We start from the raw sequence: 19,182 nt of genomic DNA, 5'->3' as shown, positions 1-19,182 counted from the left end.
AATCCCTGGTATATTTTTTTTTTTTATTTTGAGACAATGTCTTGCTATGTAGCCCAGGTTGGCCTCAAACTCATGGTGATCCTCCTGCCTTGGCCTCCTGAGTGCTGGGATTACAGGCGTGCATCACCACATCCAGCAAGAATTGAAGGAATTTAATAAAAATCTTAAAATTGAGACAATTTGGGATTCCAGGACTAAGAAGAAGCCACAGATCCAGAACCAGAGAAAGCTAACAATTCAAGAGCATAAGAAAGACCGAATCTCAGATAAACGAGCTGAGAACATTGGTCCTAGGGGATCTGGAGGTTTTCTTGCTAGCACAGCCACCTCATATAATCTTCACAGGGGATTCTGTGATGGAGAAAGGGGAGAAATGAACCCTCCCCTCTTGAGAGGCAGGCTCAGAGGGAGCATGGCTGTTCTGGAACTTCCAGGGCGTTGCCATTCTGGTGCACCCTGGGATAGACACCACCATGGAGACACACCCCCCTCTAGTGCCAGTGTAGGCTCTCTCCTCACCCACAGAGATCACCAGCTGTAGGATATAGCGGGTGGGTTGCTGGCGGAGAAAGGCGATCACTGCCCACAGGCTCAGTGGTCCCCACAGGCAAGCTGTGATGCTCTCCATACAGACGGTGAAGTTGTCATTGCTGTGGAAGGATAGGGAAGGGACACTGATGTCAGCGTGCTCTGCCCACACTGCACCCTATGAGCACACCCCAACTCACCACTTCCCCAGACCAGCGCAGGCCACACTTACATGATGTATCGACTGTCTCCCTTAGCGTACTCTTTCCCTAAAGAGAACAGATATGAAGAGTAAAGGTGGGAAAAAGGGCCGGGGATGTAGCTCAGTGTGAAGGGCTTGGATTTAATTCCCAGTAATGTAAAATATTAAAAAGAAGCAGCAAACTTGAATAAGTTCTTCGCACACACACAAAAAAGGATTGCCAAATGGCCAATTAAGGTAGGAAAGTGCTCAAACTTTCAATAATCAGTAAGGAAAAACAAATTAAAGCCATAAGGAGTTATCACTCACATCCACTAGAATGACTAAAGTTTAGGAAACACCTGACCATATCAAGCACCGGTGAGGATGCAGAGGAACTAGAACTCTCTTATTCTGCTGGTGGGAATAGAATATGGAGAAACCATTTTTGAAAACAGTTTGGTAGGTTTTTGTTTTTGTTTTTTGTGGTGCTGGACACAAAACCCAGAGCCTCACTCAATGCTAGGCAAGCACTCTACTGAGCTACACCCCAGCCCCCAGTGTTTTTCATAAAGTTGTATATGTACCTACCATAAGACCTAGCTATTCTTCTTCTATATATTTATCCAAGAGACATGAAAGCAGAGATCAACAAAAAGACATGTATTAGAATGTTCATAGCAGCTTTATTCATGAGGCCAGAGTATTGTCAACACAGCAAGTAAGGCTGCCCTTCAGTACTGCACAAGTCAAAGAGTTTATAGCCCCTATGCTTTGCAAGCTCTTTATGAAATGAGGAGTGACCTCATGTAAAAAAGCAAAAAATAATAAAATGGTGATAAACAATTACATGGCAAGCCGGGCATGGTGATGCACTCCTGTAATCCCAGCAACCGGGAGGCTGAGGCAGTAGGATTGCCATTAGTTTGGGGCCAACCTGAACCACATAGCAAGACCCTGTCTCAAAAACAAAACAAAAAACAATTACGTGGCATCTGCTGCTTGCCTCTGTTCTAGGTACCTTATATACATTGAACATTTGCTATGAAATGCCTCCTTCTATCTGTGCTGTTAGGGACGGAACCCAGGGCCTCACACACTAGGCAAGTGCTATACCACAAAGCTAAATCCTCAGCTCTTTTTATTTTTATTATTTTTACTATTTATTTATTTAGTGGTACTGGGGATTGAACCCATGGCCTTTGCACTGAGCTAGCTACATCCCCAACCGCCCCCTTTTGTTTTTAAATTTTGAGACAGAGGCTCACTACACTGCCTAGGCTGCCTTTGTATTTGAGGTCTTCCCACATCAGCCAAGTAGCGGGGATTACAGTAAATGCTACTCTGCCTGGCTTTACTATCACCCTTTTAAAACTGAGCAGACTGCCGTGCTTGATGGTGTGTGTCTATAGTCCTAGCACTAGAGAGGCTGAGGCCAAGGGTCACTGACATTATCAGGCCAGCCTGGGCTACATAGTGAATTCAAGGCCAGCCCAGGCTACAGCGCAAGGCCCTGTCTCAAAGCAGACAAAATAAAATTGAGCAAGTTGAAGTTTCTGTGTGTAATTTATGTGCAAATAAACTTAGAGGGAAACAAACAATTGTTCTGTTGGTGCTGGAGTGAATCCAGGACCTCAGGCATGCTAAGCAACACTCTACCACTGAGCTACATTTCCAGCCGCAGAAACAAATACCTTTTTTATTTTTATATTTTGAGACAGGATCTCACTAAGTCTCTAATTACTCAGGCTGGGTTTGAATTTGTGATCTTTTGCCTCTCAGTCTCTCAGAGAGCATGCACTACCATGCCTAATTTTGAAACAAAATTAACAGTTGTTAATAGTTTTGGAGACAACTTGATAGACACAAGGCAGGTTTTAAAAACATATATCTTTGAATGTTTTTCTTTTCTTTTTTTTTTTTTTTTGAGACAGGGTCTCGCTATGCAGTTTGGTCTGGCTTTGAAATCACAGTGATCCTCTTGCCTCAGCCTCCCAAGTGATGAGGTACAGGCTTCTGCCACTACACCTGGCTTAAATGTTTTTCCACCCATGAGAATATATATTCAAAAGGTTACACAAAATGTTAAGAGATGAATGGAGGAATTGATGGGTGAGTAAAATCCAAGCCAACCCGGGCCCAGAGCCCACCCACCCCCACCCAGTATGAAAATCCGTGACTCACAGAGTTGGGATAACAAGGCTTGATCTCCAAGAATGGCCTCATGGTAGAGAGCAAACCAGCCCTCAATCACCAGGTGGATGAATGCGCACATCCCAAACCAGCACAGGGACAGTTTCCGCCATGTCCCCAGTGGGACAACTGAAGCACGACTGGACAACAGCCACATGGTCACAGCTAGTACCCCAAAGACGGAGAACATGGCCGTCAGGATATACCAGGCGGGAAGGTCATTAGGCACAAAGTGGTCCAGCCTCAGGTGCCGAGGCCAGTATGGGTGTGTGGGACCCGTGCTGGTGCTGGCCATGTCTCTATGGGCTGATGATTGCACGCGGACAGAGAGAAAAAAAGGAACCGAAAAACCTAGACAAATAGAAAGCAGAGTGAGATAATTACTATGAAAAATGAAACTGAGTTTACCAGTTAACAGACTTACTATAAGATAGGGTCTCTCTAAATTGCTTAGGCTGGGCTTAAACTAGTAATTCTCCTGTCTCAGCCTCCCAGATGGCTGGGATTACAGGAGTGTGCTACCACATCCAGCTTGGATTAAAAATAATCTAATCTTGCCAGGCATGGTGGTGCATACCTGTGATTGGAGTACTCAGGAGGCTGAGACAGGAGGCTAAAGCAGGAAGCTCACTCCAGGTTCCAGGCTGGCCTGAGCTACAAAATGAGTTCATAGTCAGCCTAACTACATAGTGAGATCCTGTCTCATAAAACCAAAACAATTTAATTTTAAAATTAAAGAAAAAAGTTAATCAAACTGCATGCTGCTAAAAACATGACTAAAATATAAGGCCACACAAAGACTGAAAGTTTGTTCCAGCCCTCTGAGAGCTGTAATTACAGGAGGGACACACAGGAACCCAGCCTGGTCCCAGTCCTCATTTGTCACAGTGTGATAGGGGAGTCACTGTCACTAAACCAGGTCCCAGCACTCAGGCTGGCTCAGTTTGGTGGCAAGGCACAGGAATCAGGTCTGGGACTATGGTAGAGCCCAGTGTTTTGCACAGTTGAACGGAAAACACTCGAGAGGCTGAGGCAGCATGATCGCTGTGAGTTCGAGGCTAGCCTGGGATGTGATGAGGACAAGGCCAGCCTGGACTACATAGCAAGACTTAGTCTCAAAAACAAACAAACAAAAAAACCAGTTCAACGGAAAGCTATTATTCCTTCTGTCGGGGTCCTGGAAACCACAGCGGATCCGGCGAGAGACTAACCTGAGCTCCAGCCCAGCGTTTGGAAAGCCAGAGCCGCCCCGCGATAGCACACAACGCTGACGACCCATACGAAGAGTGCGAAAGGCTGAGGCTCCATCAGGAACCCACCAATCAGTCAGGACCCGTCCGCCCTGGGGCCGAAGAGAGGGCGGGCCTTTGGTCGCCCGGACACCCTCGAGGGGCCGGGGGCTCCGGGAGGAAGGCTGAGAGCCGGCTGCTGAGCGGTGGGGCACTGAGAACCAAGCTCGCCAGCAGCCGGGGGCACTCACCTGAGCCGCACGACTGCAGCTGCGGTTCCCCAAGGACTCCCGACGCTCCAGGTGGCTCTCGGGAGGCCCTCCTCTCCGTTTAAAGGAGCGTGCCAATGCGCAGGCGGGAGGGGGTCTCCAGCCAATAAGAGCCCTCCGTGTGCCGACTGCCCCCTGGTGCCATCTCGTGGTTGGCTAAGGCCCAGTCAGGAGCAGGTTGGTGGGCGTTTTTAGCCGGTGGTCAATCTGCAGACGGTGTGGATTTCCACGTTACGCTAATCGATCACTGGGGAGGGTGTAATTAAGATGCACATTCTCTGCGTTTTCTGTTGAGGCGGCATTGCGTGGTTCTTTCACCTCAGCTGTGGTTTTCTAGGCAACCGATCGGTTGCCAGACCAGGTCTCAATCCTAACGGGAGGAAGCTAGAACAGGACGGGCAGATCACACGCCGCGCCGTGCGAAACTCAGGCCCCTAAGCCCTTCAGGGCTCAGAACTCCTTAGTCCTTCGAGTTGCTGTCGTTCTTGCCTCTCCCGACCTCAACTCAGAACACCCAGTCAGAATCCAGGCCCCTCAGTACTGCTGGCCAATTGGTACGGAGACACTCAACTATGCCAATTCTAAAGAGCCAACCACTATTCAAAACGCTAAACCAGTGAGCAGCTAGACCTGGTACTCGATCAAAATCCAGACCCACCCCAGACCTTCCATTCCATTAGAACCCACAGCCTTCAGTCCCGAGGACTAATAACTATCATTCCGCCCTCTGCCTTGCTTTCCCTCTTAACTCAGAGCAACCAAGCAGGATAGGAATCTCTGTTTTCTGGCTAATTAGCAACAGCCCCCCCCATCCAGCCATGCAGTCTGTTCCCGTTTCAATCAAATCAAACAGGACCAGAACCCTGCCATCCTCAGCCTCATCATCCAATCACAAATTATAAATCAACCATGCACCAATCACTGTCTGCTACCTCATGATGGCTTTCTTTCCAAACTTTTTATTCGTGCAGTGCCCCTTTCCTCACTCCTACTCCCCTCTGAGCAGTGAAGAAAGACCCTATAGTATATTTCTACTTTTATTTGACAATAACAAACTATATAAAAAGGAGGAAGGCAGGCAGGGAGGCCCTGGATCTCCCCCTCTCAGCTTCCCAAGTATCCCCCATCCATATTCCCAGCAAGGATCACCCCTTCTGGCCTTGTGGGGATCGACAGGCATGGGAATGCTGTGTGTATGTGTGTATGTGTGTGTAGGGCGAGTGTTTGGGGGTCAAGAATGGAGAGTGTGGTTTGGAGTAGAGGGCCCTTCCTCATCCCTCATCAGAGCTGGCACCCTGAGGAGGGGTCTTGAGGGGTTATGAGGGGTCCTGTGCATTAGCTTATGAGACGATAGCAGATCCAACATCCAAAAGTGACCCAGTGACTGGCCCAGCTGAGCTCGGACCACTTGTGGACAGTATATGCCATGCCGTAGCCCTGTGGGAGAAAAAGAGGTAATGGTTCCACTCAGCAAGGACAATGGGGTCTCAGCAAAACCCATCCTCTGCCCAAGGACATTTCTGTGACTTCACGGCATCCCTAAGGGATAAAAGACACATGTGAAAAGTGACCAAACACGGTTTTTGTTTTCTTCTTTAAAAATCATTTTAGCTCAGTGGTGCCATGCTTGCCTGTCATGTTCAAGGTCCTGAGTTCTATCCCTGGTACCAGAAAAAAATTTTCAGTTGGGCATGGTGGTGTATGCTTGTAATCCCAGCGCTAGGGAGGTTGAGGCAGGAGAATCACTGCAAGTTCAAGGCCAACCTGAACTGCATAGTGAGACCCTGTCTCAAAAAAAACAAAAGATCATTTTGCTGGGGATGTAGCTCAGCAGTACAGTGCCTGTCTGACAAGTGTGAAGCCCTGAGTTTGATTCCTGGTCCTCCCCCACAAATCATTTTATTTTTTTCAGTATCAGGGATCAAACTCAGGACCTTGTGCTTGTGAAGCAGGCGCAGTGCCACTGAGCTAAATCCCCAGCCCTAAAAAAAATCATTTTATTTAATTTTTTTTGTACTGGGGATCGAATTCGGGTCCTTATGCTTGCAAGGCAGGTGCTAGAACCATTGAGCTAAATCCCCAGCCCCCCGCAAAATCATCATTTTAAAGGGGATGGGTATTCAGCTCAGCAGTGGAGCACTTGCCTAGCCTGTATGAGGCCCTGGGTTCCATCCCCAGCACTGCCAAAAACAATCACTTTAAGGGGCTGAGGGTATAGTTTAGTGTGTGTTTAGCACGTGTGGAGCCTTGAGTTTGATTCCTAGCACCACACAAAAAAATCATTTTATTTTATTTTTTGGTTTTTTGAGACAAGGTCTCACTATGTAGTTGAGACTGACCTGGAACTCACTATGTAGCCCAGGCTGGTCTCAAACTCACAGAGATCCTCCTGCCTCAGCCTCCGGAGTGCTGGGATTACAGGTTTGCGCCACCACACCCGGCTCAAAAAAATCATTTTAAACAAGACAGTGCAATCCCACTTTCTGACCCGTAATCTCCCCAGTACATAAAGAGCTACTAGAAATATTTTTTTTTGTAAAAGCAAAAAAAAAAAAAAAAAAAAAATTACAAAAGGGGGGGAAAGAAAATGAAATGGCTCTTAAGCATAGAAACATGCTCAGCCTTACTCACAATCTTTCTCCTGTCCGACTGGCAACCATGTCCAAGAAGCCTGTGCTCACACATTGTTAATGGGAGGGCAGAGAGTCACCTCTCTAGTGCAGCACTCGGGAGCAGAGCCTGCAGATCGCCTGAGCCTGTGTGAAGTCACAGGGACCACTGAATGTCCACCAGTCAGGGACAGATTAAACCGTCACTTTTTCACCATGGAAAATGAATGGGGACACTATGTACTGATGGGGAAGACTTTTAGAAATTGTAGAACAGTGTTATTCATGTGTTGCCTTTAGGTTAAAAACTGGGGGAGAGAATTAAAATATATCTTTATATTTGCTTGATATGGTTGAAGATTTGAAGGATATATTTATAAAATGAATAAATGATTACTTATAAGAAGGCAAGGGCTAGAGAATGGGAGCAAGACTTTTCCCTGTGAATATGTTCATATCTTAAATATTTTCTGTTGTGTTTTCTTTGGGGGTGTGAGACAAGGTCTTGCTATAGAGTTCAGGCTGGCTGTAAACTCACCATGTAGCCTGAGCTGGCCTTGAGTTTGTGTGATCCTCCTGCCTCAGCTTCCCGAGTGCTGGGATTACAGGTGTATACCAGCACACCTAGCTTTGTTTTCTTCCTTTGTTGTTGTTGTTTGGACTGTTGGGGATAAACCCAGGGCCTGGCACATGCTAGCACTCTACCACTGAGCTATACCCACCCTCAGCAATAAATAACAAAAGAACTTTATTTAAGAAGCCAAGCCCAGAATTTGCACATATACAATAAAAATTTTAAATTGTTGAGTATTTTGTTTGTTTTTCCAAAGATGTTTTCTTAACTTTTTTGTTTGTTTGTTTTGGTACCGGGATCAAACTCAGGACCTTATGCTTGTGAGGAAGGCACCTTGCTACTGCAATAAATCCCTGGCCAACGTTTGTTTTGATAGTCTCATTATATAACCCAGGCTGGCCTTGGATTCCAAACCCTCCTGCCTTAACCTTCCATGTACTAGGATTATAGGCATGTGCCACCACATATGGCTAATTTTTTTTTCCAGACAGGGTCCCGCTAGGTAATTCAGGTTGGCCTTGAACTATGTAGCCCAGGATGTTCTCAAATTCACAGCAAACCTCCTGCCTTAGTCTTCCAGAGAGCTTGGATTATAGGCACGAGCTATCACACACAGCCAAAACTGTTCTTAAATTTAAAAGGGGTAAAATCTGGAAACTGCATACTTGACATGAACAAAAATAGTATAGAAATTTTAACATTTAAAAAAAAACTTTTGAGATGAGGTCTCACTATATTGCTCAGGCTAGCCTCTGCCTGCTGGTTGCCAGAGATCCTCCAGCTCCCTGGAGATATAGGTGCATGCCACCATCTGGCAAATTTAAAAATAAATTCTCTTTTGTTTGTTTGTTTTGAGACAGGGTCTCACTATGTAGTTCAGGCTGGTCTTGAACTCACTATGTAGCCCTAGCTGGTCTCAAACTCACAGTGATCCTCCTGCCTTAGCCTCCTGAGTGTTGGTGATTATAGGTGTGCACCAACATGCCTGGATAAATGTAAAATTTAAAAAAAGCAAACTCCAAGCTGGGCATGGTGACACACACCTGTAATCCCAGCACTTGGGAGGCTGAGGCAGGAGGATCGCTGTGAGTTCGAAACCAGCCTGGTCTACAATGTGAGTTCTATCTAGGTCAGTCTCAACCTCATAGTGAGACCCTGTCTCAAACAACAACAACAACAACAAAAAAGAAACCCAACCAAACAAAAAGCAAACTCCAGAGTTTGAGCTGGCCACAATGGACATGCCTGTAATACCAGACAAATAGGAGGCTAAAACTGAAAGGGCTCAAGTTCCAGCTCAGCCTGGGCAGCTTAGTGAGATCCCATCTTTAAAACTAAAATTAAAAAAAGGCTGGAGGGCTGAGGATTTGGTTCAGTGGTTCTGCTGCCTGGCTGGCAAGCGCAAGGTCCTGAGTTCAATCCCCGGTACTAAAAAAAAAATGCTGGAGTTCAGTGTACAGCACCTACCTAGAATGTATGAGGCTCTGGATTCAATCCTCAGTATAGCCAGAAAAAAAGGAACGAAGGGAGGGAGGAAAGAAAAAGAAAAATTCAGTTTGCACAGTCAACCTGAGTAAAATAATTTGGGCGGGGGCAGTACTGGGAATTGAATCCAGGGTCTTCACACTGAGCTACATCCTCAGAACTTTTTTATTGTAATTTTTATTTTATTCATTTATTTATTGTGGTACTAGAGATGAAACCTAGAGCCTTCTCACTGAGCTACATCCCCAGCCCTTTTTTTGTTTTTTATTTTTTATTTTAGTGAGACAAGTTCTCACTAGATTCCTGAGTTGCCGAGGCCAGACCCAAACTTGGAATCCTCCTGCCTAAGATTCTCAAAGTGCTGGCTTAAAGCAAAATAAAACAGGGCTGGGGATTTAGCTCAGTGGCATCTCGCTTGCCTCATAAACGTAAGGTCCTGAGTTTAGTTCCGATACCAAAAAACCAAAATAAAAGTGAAATACTGGGTCTGGGGGTATAGTTAATGGCAGAGCAAATTCCCCACTACTAACAAATAAATAAATAAAATAAATAAAAATGAGCTGGGCATGGTGGCACACACATGTAATTTCAGCACTTGGGAAGGTGAGGCAGGAGGATCGCTCCAAGTTTGAGGCTAACCTGGGCTACGTAGTGAGTCCCTATCTCAAAACAACAACAACAACAACAAAATTAATTGAATAAATAAATAATCTAAAAAATAAACCTGGGTTTTGTATAACATCTTTATAAAATAATTTTTTTGTTTGTGGATTGAACCCAGGACCTTCACACTGAGCTACATCCCCAGCCCTTTTTATTTATGTATTTATTTATTTAATGAGAATTTCTCACTAAGTCTTTTAGTTGCCCAGGCTGGGATCAAACTTGGGATACTCCTGCCGGAGTCTCCCATTTTGCTGAGCTTATAGGCGTGCATCACCACACCCATCCTATAATAAATTCTGAAAGGAAAATAAATAAATAACTTTCTACATCTCACTCAGAGAGCCAACCGTGTGACTCCAACAGAGGGACACTGGGAAAGGGAGGGCGAGGCACACTCACTGCACGTGCTAAGCAATTCAGCCAAGGAGCTTGTCCCTCCATCTCCCTGTCCCCAGGTTGCCCGTGAACAGGAAGTGCCATCCCTGGTTTACCCTCCAGCCGGGGCCCCACCTCACCTGCTCCTCTGTGGTGTCATCCACATCAACATCAAACAGGGAGCCCAGGTAGGCCAGGTGGAAGATGGCCAGGGCCCCAAAGAGCAAGTTTAAGGCTCGCACCCCCAGGCCCTGTGGGGGACAGATGGACACGCTTGGTAGGTGCGCCTGCTCGCTGTCCCCACCGCCGCCTGCACAGGGAAGCCCAGCGGGATATGCAAGGCACCGTGGGTCCCAGGAATAGGGATGCCCAGGTGAGACAGGAAAGAGATGGCTCAGGGAGCCCCTTAAGGGAGCTCAGAGGGCGAGGGTGCTGTGAACCATGAGGACGTCCAGGCTGAAGGAAATCTGAGTGTTCAAGTGGAGGAGCAAGAATAGTGGGGCTCTGAGCCAGGGTTTAAGGTGACAGACATTGATCCCACGTGGACACAAACTATGTGAGGTTGTCCTTATTTCTTATGGCAAACAGTAAAAACAACAACAAAACAAAAATATGTTCCCGCTGTGACCTGGAGGGCCCACATCTCCCCTGGCTCACTGCTCCAGCCACACTGGCCTCTCATGGTTCCTCAGACTGCAGGCCCGCTCCCACGTTGGGGCCTCCAGATGGGCGTCTCTCCGGCCTGGGACGCTTTCCTCCCTCACCTCCTTCACTGCAAGAACTCAGAAGTCCCCTTACCTGGGAAGTGTCCCTGACCTTCTCATTTAAAAGAGAACCCCCATACTTCCCACTCCCTTGCCCTATGTTTAACACTATTCACAACCTATTGCTAGATTTCATTAACTCAGTTTTTACTTTATTCTCTCCCCTGTTAAAATGTTTGTCCCGCTGGGCCACACTTTGGCCTGTTTTGTTCACTGCTGTATTTCCAGCAATCTACAACCAGCAGGTGCTCACTAAGTATCCAATGAGGGCACACACGCCACGTGTGCATGTAGCAGGTGTTCAAAAATGCCTATTAGAGAAACAAATGCTAGTGAATAGAGGCGAGGATGCCTGGCTCTGGCACCAGAAAAGGAATCTGGGCACCCTGTGACAGATACGAAATGGAGACAGAAGTGACATTTCTGAGGGCGAGGGCTGGACACGAGGTTGCCCAGGCGGAACCCTCACCAAGCGATGCCGGTGTGGACAGTCTGGTCGACAAGCCTTCGACAAGACGCACGCACTGAGGATCTGAGCCAGGCGCTTCCGGAGGACTGGGGCAGTGCGGGGAGGTAAGGGGATCAGGTTAGCCTCAGGGGACAGTGGCTCCAGGTCTCCCACGGACCTTCCATCTGTCTGCTGGACTAGGTCGGGCACTCACCATGCTCCACGTAAGTGATAAACGCTAGGGACAGCAGTACGGCAGCCAGGTGGAAGCTGAAGCCCTGGGAGCCCAGGGGGGAAGGAAGTGAGTGAGGAGGAGGCCCTGCCACCCACCCGGCGTGCCCATCCCACTCCACCTTGCTCACGTGCAGGAGGGCGCTGGCCGCATAGGTGACCAGTACGGCTGAGAAGGTGCCCAGGCGGAGAGCATTCTTGAAAACATCTAGAGGGGAAAGATGCAGGTCAGGATTCTTCAGAGATTTCTGCTGCCATTCCCAAGAGCCACAAGCAGGATGAGAACACCCACAATTGGTTGGGGCCCCTGGGATTAAAGTCCTGATGATGATCTCCATCCTCACCTGCTCAAATCCTAGCTTCTGAACCTCTCTGGCCGCCTGCTCCTCCCACAGTCTTCCCAAATTGTTCAGGGACCTCAGGGCACACGCTTCAGAATCACCCTGGATCTGCAATCTCCCTTAATCTGAATCCTTAGCAAATCCCCTGAGCTCCACCTTTAGAATTTATACCTCCCGTCCTTGCATCCTGCTGCCAACACTGTCGCTGGCCTGGACTGCTGCATCTGGCCTCACCTTTGCCCTCAGTGTGTCCCCCAGCAGCCAGAGGGATCCTGTTACAACATGGAGCCCTGCCGTGAGGAATTCCTGTCACCCTTGGAGAAAAAGCCAAGGGCCTTTCCATGGCCCACACGGCCCTACAGGACCTCCTGGAGCTCATGTCCTAGCACTGGCACTCTGACTTACTCTGTCCTCCCCAGTGACCTTCTCCCCTTCTCCCCCAACCCCATGGTGCTAGGGATGGAGCCCAGGGCCTGGCACACACGAAGCACAAGCTCCACCTCCAGACCCAAATGACCTTCCAGCCATTCATTTCTCACACACCAAGCAAGCTCTGGCCTCAGGGCATTTGTAGTGCTGCTTCCTCATCTGTTGGATTTTCCCCCCACATATCTGCTTTTTTTTTTGAGACAGGGTCTCACTATGTAGTTGAGACTGACCTGGAACTCACTATGCAGCCCAGGCTGGTCTTGAACTCACAGCGATCCTCCTGCCTCAGCCTCCCAGCCAGCCTGTCTGCATTTCTTTATGCCTCACCTTCCTCAGATATTACATCCTCAGTGATATTTGCCCTGGCTAATTTGTGCAAAATTACAACACTGCCTTGTATGCCTGCCAATACTCCTGGATCGCCTTTACCTGCTTTAGTATTTCTCTCTTTAATTTTTATTAGTGCACATTTGCAGTACATAATGCTTACATTCCTAGTGTGGAGTTTATATGTACGTGACACATCTTAATTCCTTTTTTCATCCCCTTTCCCCTCCCTCCCTCCATCTTTTGATCCCCTTCCCATTTGAGAAAGATCTATCTCCCTACTTCCTGTTTTATCTTGCTCTTTATAATTTGAGTTTTTTAAATTATTTCATTGTAACACTTTTTACATTGAAGTGTGACACATTTATTACATCTGAACTTTTTTGAGACAAGCTCTCACTATTCGGGCCAAGCTGGTCTTAAACTCACTGTGTAGCCCAGGTGGGCCTTGAACTCATGGTGATCCTGCTGCCTCTGCCTCCCAAATGCTGGAATTATAGGCATGCACCACCATGCCCAGCCTACAGCTGAATTAGTGTGCTTTTTTTCTTATTTATTATCTGCTCTACCACCAAATGGCAGTTCCTCTGGGGCAGTGACTTTGTGCTTTTTTTTTTTTTTTTGGCCCTGCTGCATCTTTGGTGCCCAGTACACAGTAGTTGCTCAGTAAATGTCTGTTACATAAATATGTGACTAGGCCTCCTGGGTTACCAATTCTCCTACAGTGGTGACTTGGTGACTCACAGTTATTTAGCCAATAAGACATAGGCAGGTTCCAGCTTGTGACAACTTCCACCATTGACCGGGGGAGCTCCACATTCAGTGGCCTGGACACCGTTAGGTCCCTGTGGGCAAAAGAACCATGCAAATCTAATTGGGATCTCAATCCATCTGGCTGCTGTACTTTTGTCTCAGCTGTTCCCTCCCCTGGGAGCACCCTCCCTCCTCCCTGCTGCTCCCCTAGGGAGCACCCTGGGGGAGAGTGGGCCCTCGGTCCCTCCCACCATTCCAGGTGATCCTTCTCCTCGGTGAAGCCTGCCCCTGCCAGTGTGGCTGTGGCCTCAGACAGAAAGCCCACAAAATAGTTGCTGAAGTGGAAGGAGACTGCACTCTCATAGGCTCGCAGCCACCTGGAGAGAAAGGGGCAGAGGAGAGAGGCATGAGCCCAGGCCCTCCATGATACCCCACCATGTGTTACCATCCCCGGTCCGGCTCAGTGGACTCACCTTACTATGGTGCCCCTATTGCCCCCAGAGGTCAGGAAGGCAATAGAGAGGAAAGAAAAGAGTCAGAGAGGTCATGGAGGCTGGGCTGAGTTGTTCATAGACAAGACAGGCAGAAACACAGTGGCAAAAGAAGCAGACTATGATAGTCACATGCACACATACACTGGCAGGTGGTTCATTTCATGTGGCCCACACAGATGCATGAGCCATCCTATGATTTGACACAGTCCTGCAAGCTAAAACACCACACCACCAGCCATGAAGGTTATCAGACTCCCATGCTTGAAGCTTGTACCAGACTCAGTAACCGTAAGTCAGTCAAAACCCTTTAGTGTGGCTCTGAACCATTTAGCGTGTGAAAACAAACCACACACACACACACACACACACACACATTCTGTCAATTTTACAATCAGACATGTCCAAAACTGGGGAGCATCCTGCATGGGTCAAAGCATAAGGTCTGAAAATAGGCCTGGGATTCATGCCTGGGTGACAGTGGTGAAGTCACTGGACTTTTGGAAACTCATTCATCAGCAGACATAATTAGCAGCCAGTGAAGTGGGAAGGGCCATACAGTCACACAGCCAGATCCAATCCCAGGTCAAAGCAGAGTCAGGCAGTCAGTCCCACAGACAGGTGCAGGTTCCTAGTTGGTCACAACCCCGCGGTTAGCCAAAACCAAGCAGTCAGAGCAGGCAGATACACAGACAGGCACACAGCATGCTACAGCCAGACCAGAGTTACCACGAAGCCAGAATCATCCACTCAGATCCACCCTAGCCAATGACAGCCATCCTCCCCATACCCCATCAATGACAGTGACACAGCCAGCCAGCCAGAACTCTCAGTTCTACATATGGGGAGTCAGGGGCCGTAGGCTAACAACCCATATATCCCCCTAACCACAGTCGCAGATAGGCCAGAGTCACCAACTAACGCACACTTGTCACTCCCAATGACGGCCACATAACTTGTTCCTAATGATGAAAGAGATGACCAGTGGATAGCCAGACACACAGTATGTGTTGCAGGGTCAGTCACACGCAGTCACAGAGCCAATCTTGGTCAAATAGACAGCTGCAGATAGATACCCAGTCTCTGTCTAGTCATGGGGTGGACAGTCAGGAAGAGTCAGGCTTCCAGAAGCAAGTGCTCCTACGCCCTGCCCCGCCCCTAGGCACCCTACTTGCCCTCAGCACCTGCCCTCATTTACCTGGCTTTGCGTTTCTTGCTGTAGCAACAGAAGAGGACAGAAGCATTAAGAGACAGGCTCAGAATTGGGAAGACCCCAGGCCCTTACCCAACCCCCTCACTGCTGGGCTGGGGCCTCAAAGGCTGTGCTCACTTGCGAAGGAGTCGGTCACCATCAAGGGGGATAAAGTAGGGGAAGAGGTAGGGGCCCACACAAGTGGACAGTACAAGGCACAGCAGGGCCAGTGCCAGGCTCCGGGCCACCTTCTGCAGCCATCGGCGGCTCTGCGGGGATGAAGGATCCATGAGCACTGCCCTTTGGTGGCTCCCACAGTCCCTGCCCATCTGTCCACCCAGGACCTCACCAGTGGGCGGCCTTGGACAGTCTGTAGGTAGCTGTGGAAGGGTATCCAGGGCCCAAAGACGATGGTGCCCACGAAGTAGAGGTAGCCCATGAACTCCACAGGTGAGGGTACAGCACCCACTTCGCCTCGGTCCAGGTCGAAGCCCAGAGACACTGCCTTCATGGCCACAATCATCTGGGCCCCTATGTGTTGGGCCCATGGTCAAGTGGACAGGCAAGAAAGCAGGTCAGCACGGAGGGAGAGGGTGCACCAAGTGAGAGATGTGAGGAAAAAGGGGAACATGAGCAGGGACACAGGCGCAGGGATAGACAGGCAGGTGGACACATGAGCCAGGACAGGCACATACTTAACATAGGACACTCCGACTCGTGGGGGAAAACATGGTAGAGAGACTCAGAGGCAAGGGGAACGTCAGGCCTGTACTGTCGGGTGGTGGATGAGGGAGAGAAGCGGAGGAAAGACTCAGGGTGGGTTCAATGAGGAATCATGGAGGGGATAGGAGGGCTGGGGCAGGGCTACCTACCTCGCATCTTGTGCCACGTTACGGTGTCCACCATGTGCATCTCACTGAGGGGAAAAGGTGCTGGTCTTGGCCCCACAACCCCCATGGCCTCTGAGGCCATGGGAGGGGGACATAAAAGTGCCCAGAGGGCTCCCCCTTCCCTTGTCTCACACAACCTCATGGAGGAAAGTTGTCCCAGGCTCCCTCCTCCAGAGGAAGCCTATACCACCTGTCCTGTGTGGCATGGTGGAAGGACAAGCCCCGCAGGTCCTCTCCTCTGGGAACACTCCACACTCTCCCCATTCAGTACCTCCACTTAGAACAACTCTCCCAGAAAACCTTCTTTCTCCCTGGACTGTCCAAACCTCCCCACCTCGAACGACCACACCAGGTATCTCAGGGAGCCACCCACACTTCTGCCCACAGCATGAGGATGAGGAAGCACAGCCATACCCCATGAGCAGGTAGATGAGGATGGTGACAGAGAGGAAGACGCCGCGATGGGACGAGTGTCGGCAGAGGAAGAGCACGAGGTAGCACAGGAGGCTCAGCAGCACGACCCAGACCATGTGCAGCTGGAAGAAGTGGTAGAGGCTGAAAAAGCCACCTGCCACGGTGCTTGCATGCTTCAGGTAGGATGGCAATCCTTTGGGGGAGGGAGAGAGGGGAGAGAGAGGGACAGAACAAGAAAGCAAAGGTTGGTGGGCTGGTAGGAGGGGGAAGAACACATGGGCACAGGGGACAGCCTATAAGTCACAATGTGGTGGGGACTGGAAGGGGCCCATGACTGATACTGGGGAGCCGGAGAGGGTGGTAGGGTCTGGGTTTAAAAAAAAAAGAAACATGGCGGGGCGTGGTGGCGCACGTCTGTAATCCCAGCACGCGGGAGGCTGAGGCAGGAGGATCGCTGTGAGGTCGAGAACAGCCTGGGCTACATAGTGAGTTCCAGGTCAGTCTCAACTACATAATGAGACCCTGTCTCAAACCCTCCCCCAAATGAAAAAGAAAGAAAAAGAAAAAGAAACATTTATAAAGGACATTCTGGGGGACGCTGGAAGAAATTCAGTGTGAGTTTATACTGGATAATAATAGTATTATATCTGGGGGTGTGGTAACACATGCCTGTAATTCCAGCTCTTGGGAGGCTGAGGCAGGAGGACTGCCATGAGTTTGAGGTCAGCCTGGGCTATATAGTGAGTTTGAGGCCAGCCTGAACTACAAAGCAAGACCCTGTCTCAAAAAATTACTGCATCCAGGGCCAGGGATTTAGTTCAGTGGTTCCGCTGCCTTCCTGGAAGGTACAAGGACCTGAATTTGATCTCCGGTACCAAAAAAAAAAAAAGTTACTGGATCCACATTAAAATTTTAGAGAGTGGTGGTTAAAGATATAGTAGTGGGAAAATACATTCTTTTTACTGGTGGCCACATACTAAAGGATTTGGACTGAAGTGTTATGATATCAGCAGGTTATTCAAGTGATGCAGGAAGATGACAGGTAGATAGACAGGTAGACAGATAAAGCAAGCTAGTATGGCCAAATACTAACAGTTGGAGAAGTTGTTGAAGCATATACGAGTGCTTGTTGTACTGGTTTTTTTTTCAACTTTTCAGTTTTCACGCTTTGAAATATGTCAAAATAATAAACCTGGGAGGGCTGTGGAGGTAGCATCAACGGCACAGTGCTTGCTTAGCATGCATGAGGCTCTGGGTTAGATGCCAAACACCACAAAATACTAACACTAATACACCTGGGAAAAAAATGAGACATTCGCTTAAGATAAAGAGAAGAAAAACCCAGCAGAGCCTTTGAATTTTAGATTCCCAGAAAAATCTGCATCCTATAGGAACCTTGGGGACTTTGAACCTTATCCTTTGGATACAGGCCTGCTATGCAGAAACCTCACCATGTCCCGACTCTAGAAATCCAGAATGCTAACATTCTGAAGCCCAGAATGTGAATTTCAACTTGTCGGGATCTGTATATGCTGTAACCGTGGCATTTTGAGATTCTATAACCCTGGATATCAGCATTCCACAACAACCTTGGGATGTGGGTATTTCAGGACCACAAGATCCAAGAACCTCAGCTTTCCAGAATCCTAGAGCCCACAAATACTGAAGGGCATGACTTGGTATGATAGGATGTGTCTTGGCATGGTATGGCACGTGGTGGCTGAGCACAGCAGGATGTGGTAAGGTGGCATGAAGCTTGGGCTGGTGGGATGTGATGGGGCTGAACACGTTAGATCTAGCTTGGCGTGGCAGGGTGTAGCAGGGTGAGGTGTGGCTTGGTATGGATGAACACGGCAGATATGGTATGGTCTGGCATGGCGGCACGCAGTGTGCAAGGCACTTACCCAGCCTCCAGAGGAGGCGGCAGGCGAGGCAGATGGCAAGGAGCAGCCAGATCTGGTCAAGTCCCTGCTGGACAGTAGGCAGGAGACAGCCCTGCAGTAGCTGCTGGAAAAATTCCTGGCGGCTGAAGGTGGCCATTGTGGACCCCCACAGATGGGTGGACAGATGGACAGATCTGCCAAGGGGAAGGACACAGAGAGAGAAGGGTGTCCATGGGGCTGCCCATGCCCAAGGGGACGGACTTGAGCATCCTATTTCAGTTTGGAGCTGCTGAACCCACAGCTGGTACTGGGAGTCCGGGAAAGGATGTGAACATCAGATACATTAGACTGAGCCCCCAACTGCGCATGCGAGTAGGTGTTCTGGGTGCACAAGCACAGCTGTGACCCGCGGTGAGTGAACGCCCGTGTATCTTGGATGCTGTGAACGGTCCGGTCGGGTGATGATCAAATGATGTGCATTCTAGGCCCACATATCAAACGGGGCAGGGGGAGGGGACTCTGGTTTCCAAGGTAGAGTAGCTCCTTGTGGAGGGCAGAAGGGGGATTCGGTGACACTCAGGGGCCATGTGCATCTCTTCTTGTGTGGACGGAAGGGGATCCTGCATCTTCCGCGCTCCCCATCTCACCCCCACCCGGCAAAAGGCCTCGGATAAAGCCCTGCCCAGGTCCCGGGGCTTCAGGGAGGGAAGATGTTGGCGGGGGACACAACAAGAGGAGGACTGGGAAGGTGATGCGGAGGTGTCCCAGGACATGGTTCAAATTGGTACGGGGAGACCCGCTCAAGGATAGGCTTAGGGAAGAGGCATGCACACCACTGGCGACCTACCTGGGAGGAAGGAAGCCGTGGTCCTGGGGGCCGGGAAGCGCCGCCGCTGCCAATGTAGCCACC

The 19,182-nt window shown here is 49.1% G+C and overlaps 2 protein-coding genes and 1 pseudogene across 7 annotated transcripts in view; 1 reads left to right on the top strand and 2 right to left on the bottom strand.

The window, feature by feature from the left end:
• Ebp (EBP cholestenol delta-isomerase) overlaps window positions 1–4,470 on the bottom strand; it is a 5,200-nt gene extending 730 nt beyond the window's left edge. The window contains exons 1-5 of one of the 3 annotated variants that reach the window (XM_010606383.3): window positions 4,383–4,428; window positions 4,114–4,244; window positions 2,894–3,253; window positions 761–797; window positions 520–650 (exon numbers count right to left, since the gene is read on the bottom strand). In XM_010606383.3, coding sequence (XP_010604685.1) covers window positions 520–650; window positions 761–797; window positions 2,894–3,253; window positions 4,114–4,210 — 625 coding nt within the window. In that variant the 5' untranslated portion in view covers window positions 4,211–4,244; window positions 4,383–4,428. Of the gene's footprint in view, window positions 1–519; window positions 651–760; window positions 798–2,893; window positions 3,254–3,479; window positions 3,515–4,113; window positions 4,245–4,382 lie in introns of those variants that run through there. The other 2 variants (XM_010606384.2, XM_010606385.3) reach the window with 2 other exon arrangements.
• Window positions 4,471–5,014: 544 nt separating this feature from the next.
• Window positions 5,015–19,176, bottom strand: Porcn (porcupine O-acyltransferase). Of its 4 annotated transcripts, XM_010606378.2 has the most exons (15): window positions 19,120–19,176; window positions 18,294–18,466; window positions 16,390–16,582; window positions 15,958–16,001; window positions 15,435–15,616; window positions 15,224–15,354; window positions 15,092–15,109; window positions 13,876–13,890; window positions 13,654–13,779; window positions 13,394–13,494; window positions 11,684–11,760; window positions 11,536–11,599; window positions 11,343–11,428; window positions 10,250–10,360; window positions 5,015–5,837 (listed from the first exon to the last, which is right to left on the bottom strand). In XM_010606378.2, exons 2-15 carry the CDS (start codon window positions 18,427–18,429, stop codon window positions 5,736–5,738), a joined length of 1,386 nt encoding a protein of 461 aa, XP_010604680.1. In that variant the 5' UTR covers window positions 18,430–18,466; window positions 19,120–19,176; the 3' UTR covers window positions 5,015–5,735. The 4 variants fall into 4 exon arrangements, with proteins under 4 accessions (XP_010604680.1, XP_010604682.1, XP_010604683.1 ...); XM_010606380.2 differs by lacking the exon at window positions 15,092–15,109; XM_010606381.2 differs by lacking the exons at window positions 13,876–13,890; window positions 15,092–15,109.
• LOC117284759 overlaps window positions 18,858–19,182 on the top strand; it is a 12,584-nt pseudogene continuing 12,259 nt past the window's right edge.

The sequence above is a fragment of the Fukomys damarensis genome, unplaced genomic scaffold (assembly GCF_012274545.1).
Source record: "Fukomys damarensis isolate Sample0158 unplaced genomic scaffold, DMR_v1.0_HiC HiC_scaffold_39, whole genome shotgun sequence".
NCBI lineage: Eukaryota > Metazoa > Chordata > Mammalia > Rodentia > Bathyergidae > Fukomys > Fukomys damarensis.
This window is presented reverse-complemented; position numbering and strand designations above follow the sequence as displayed.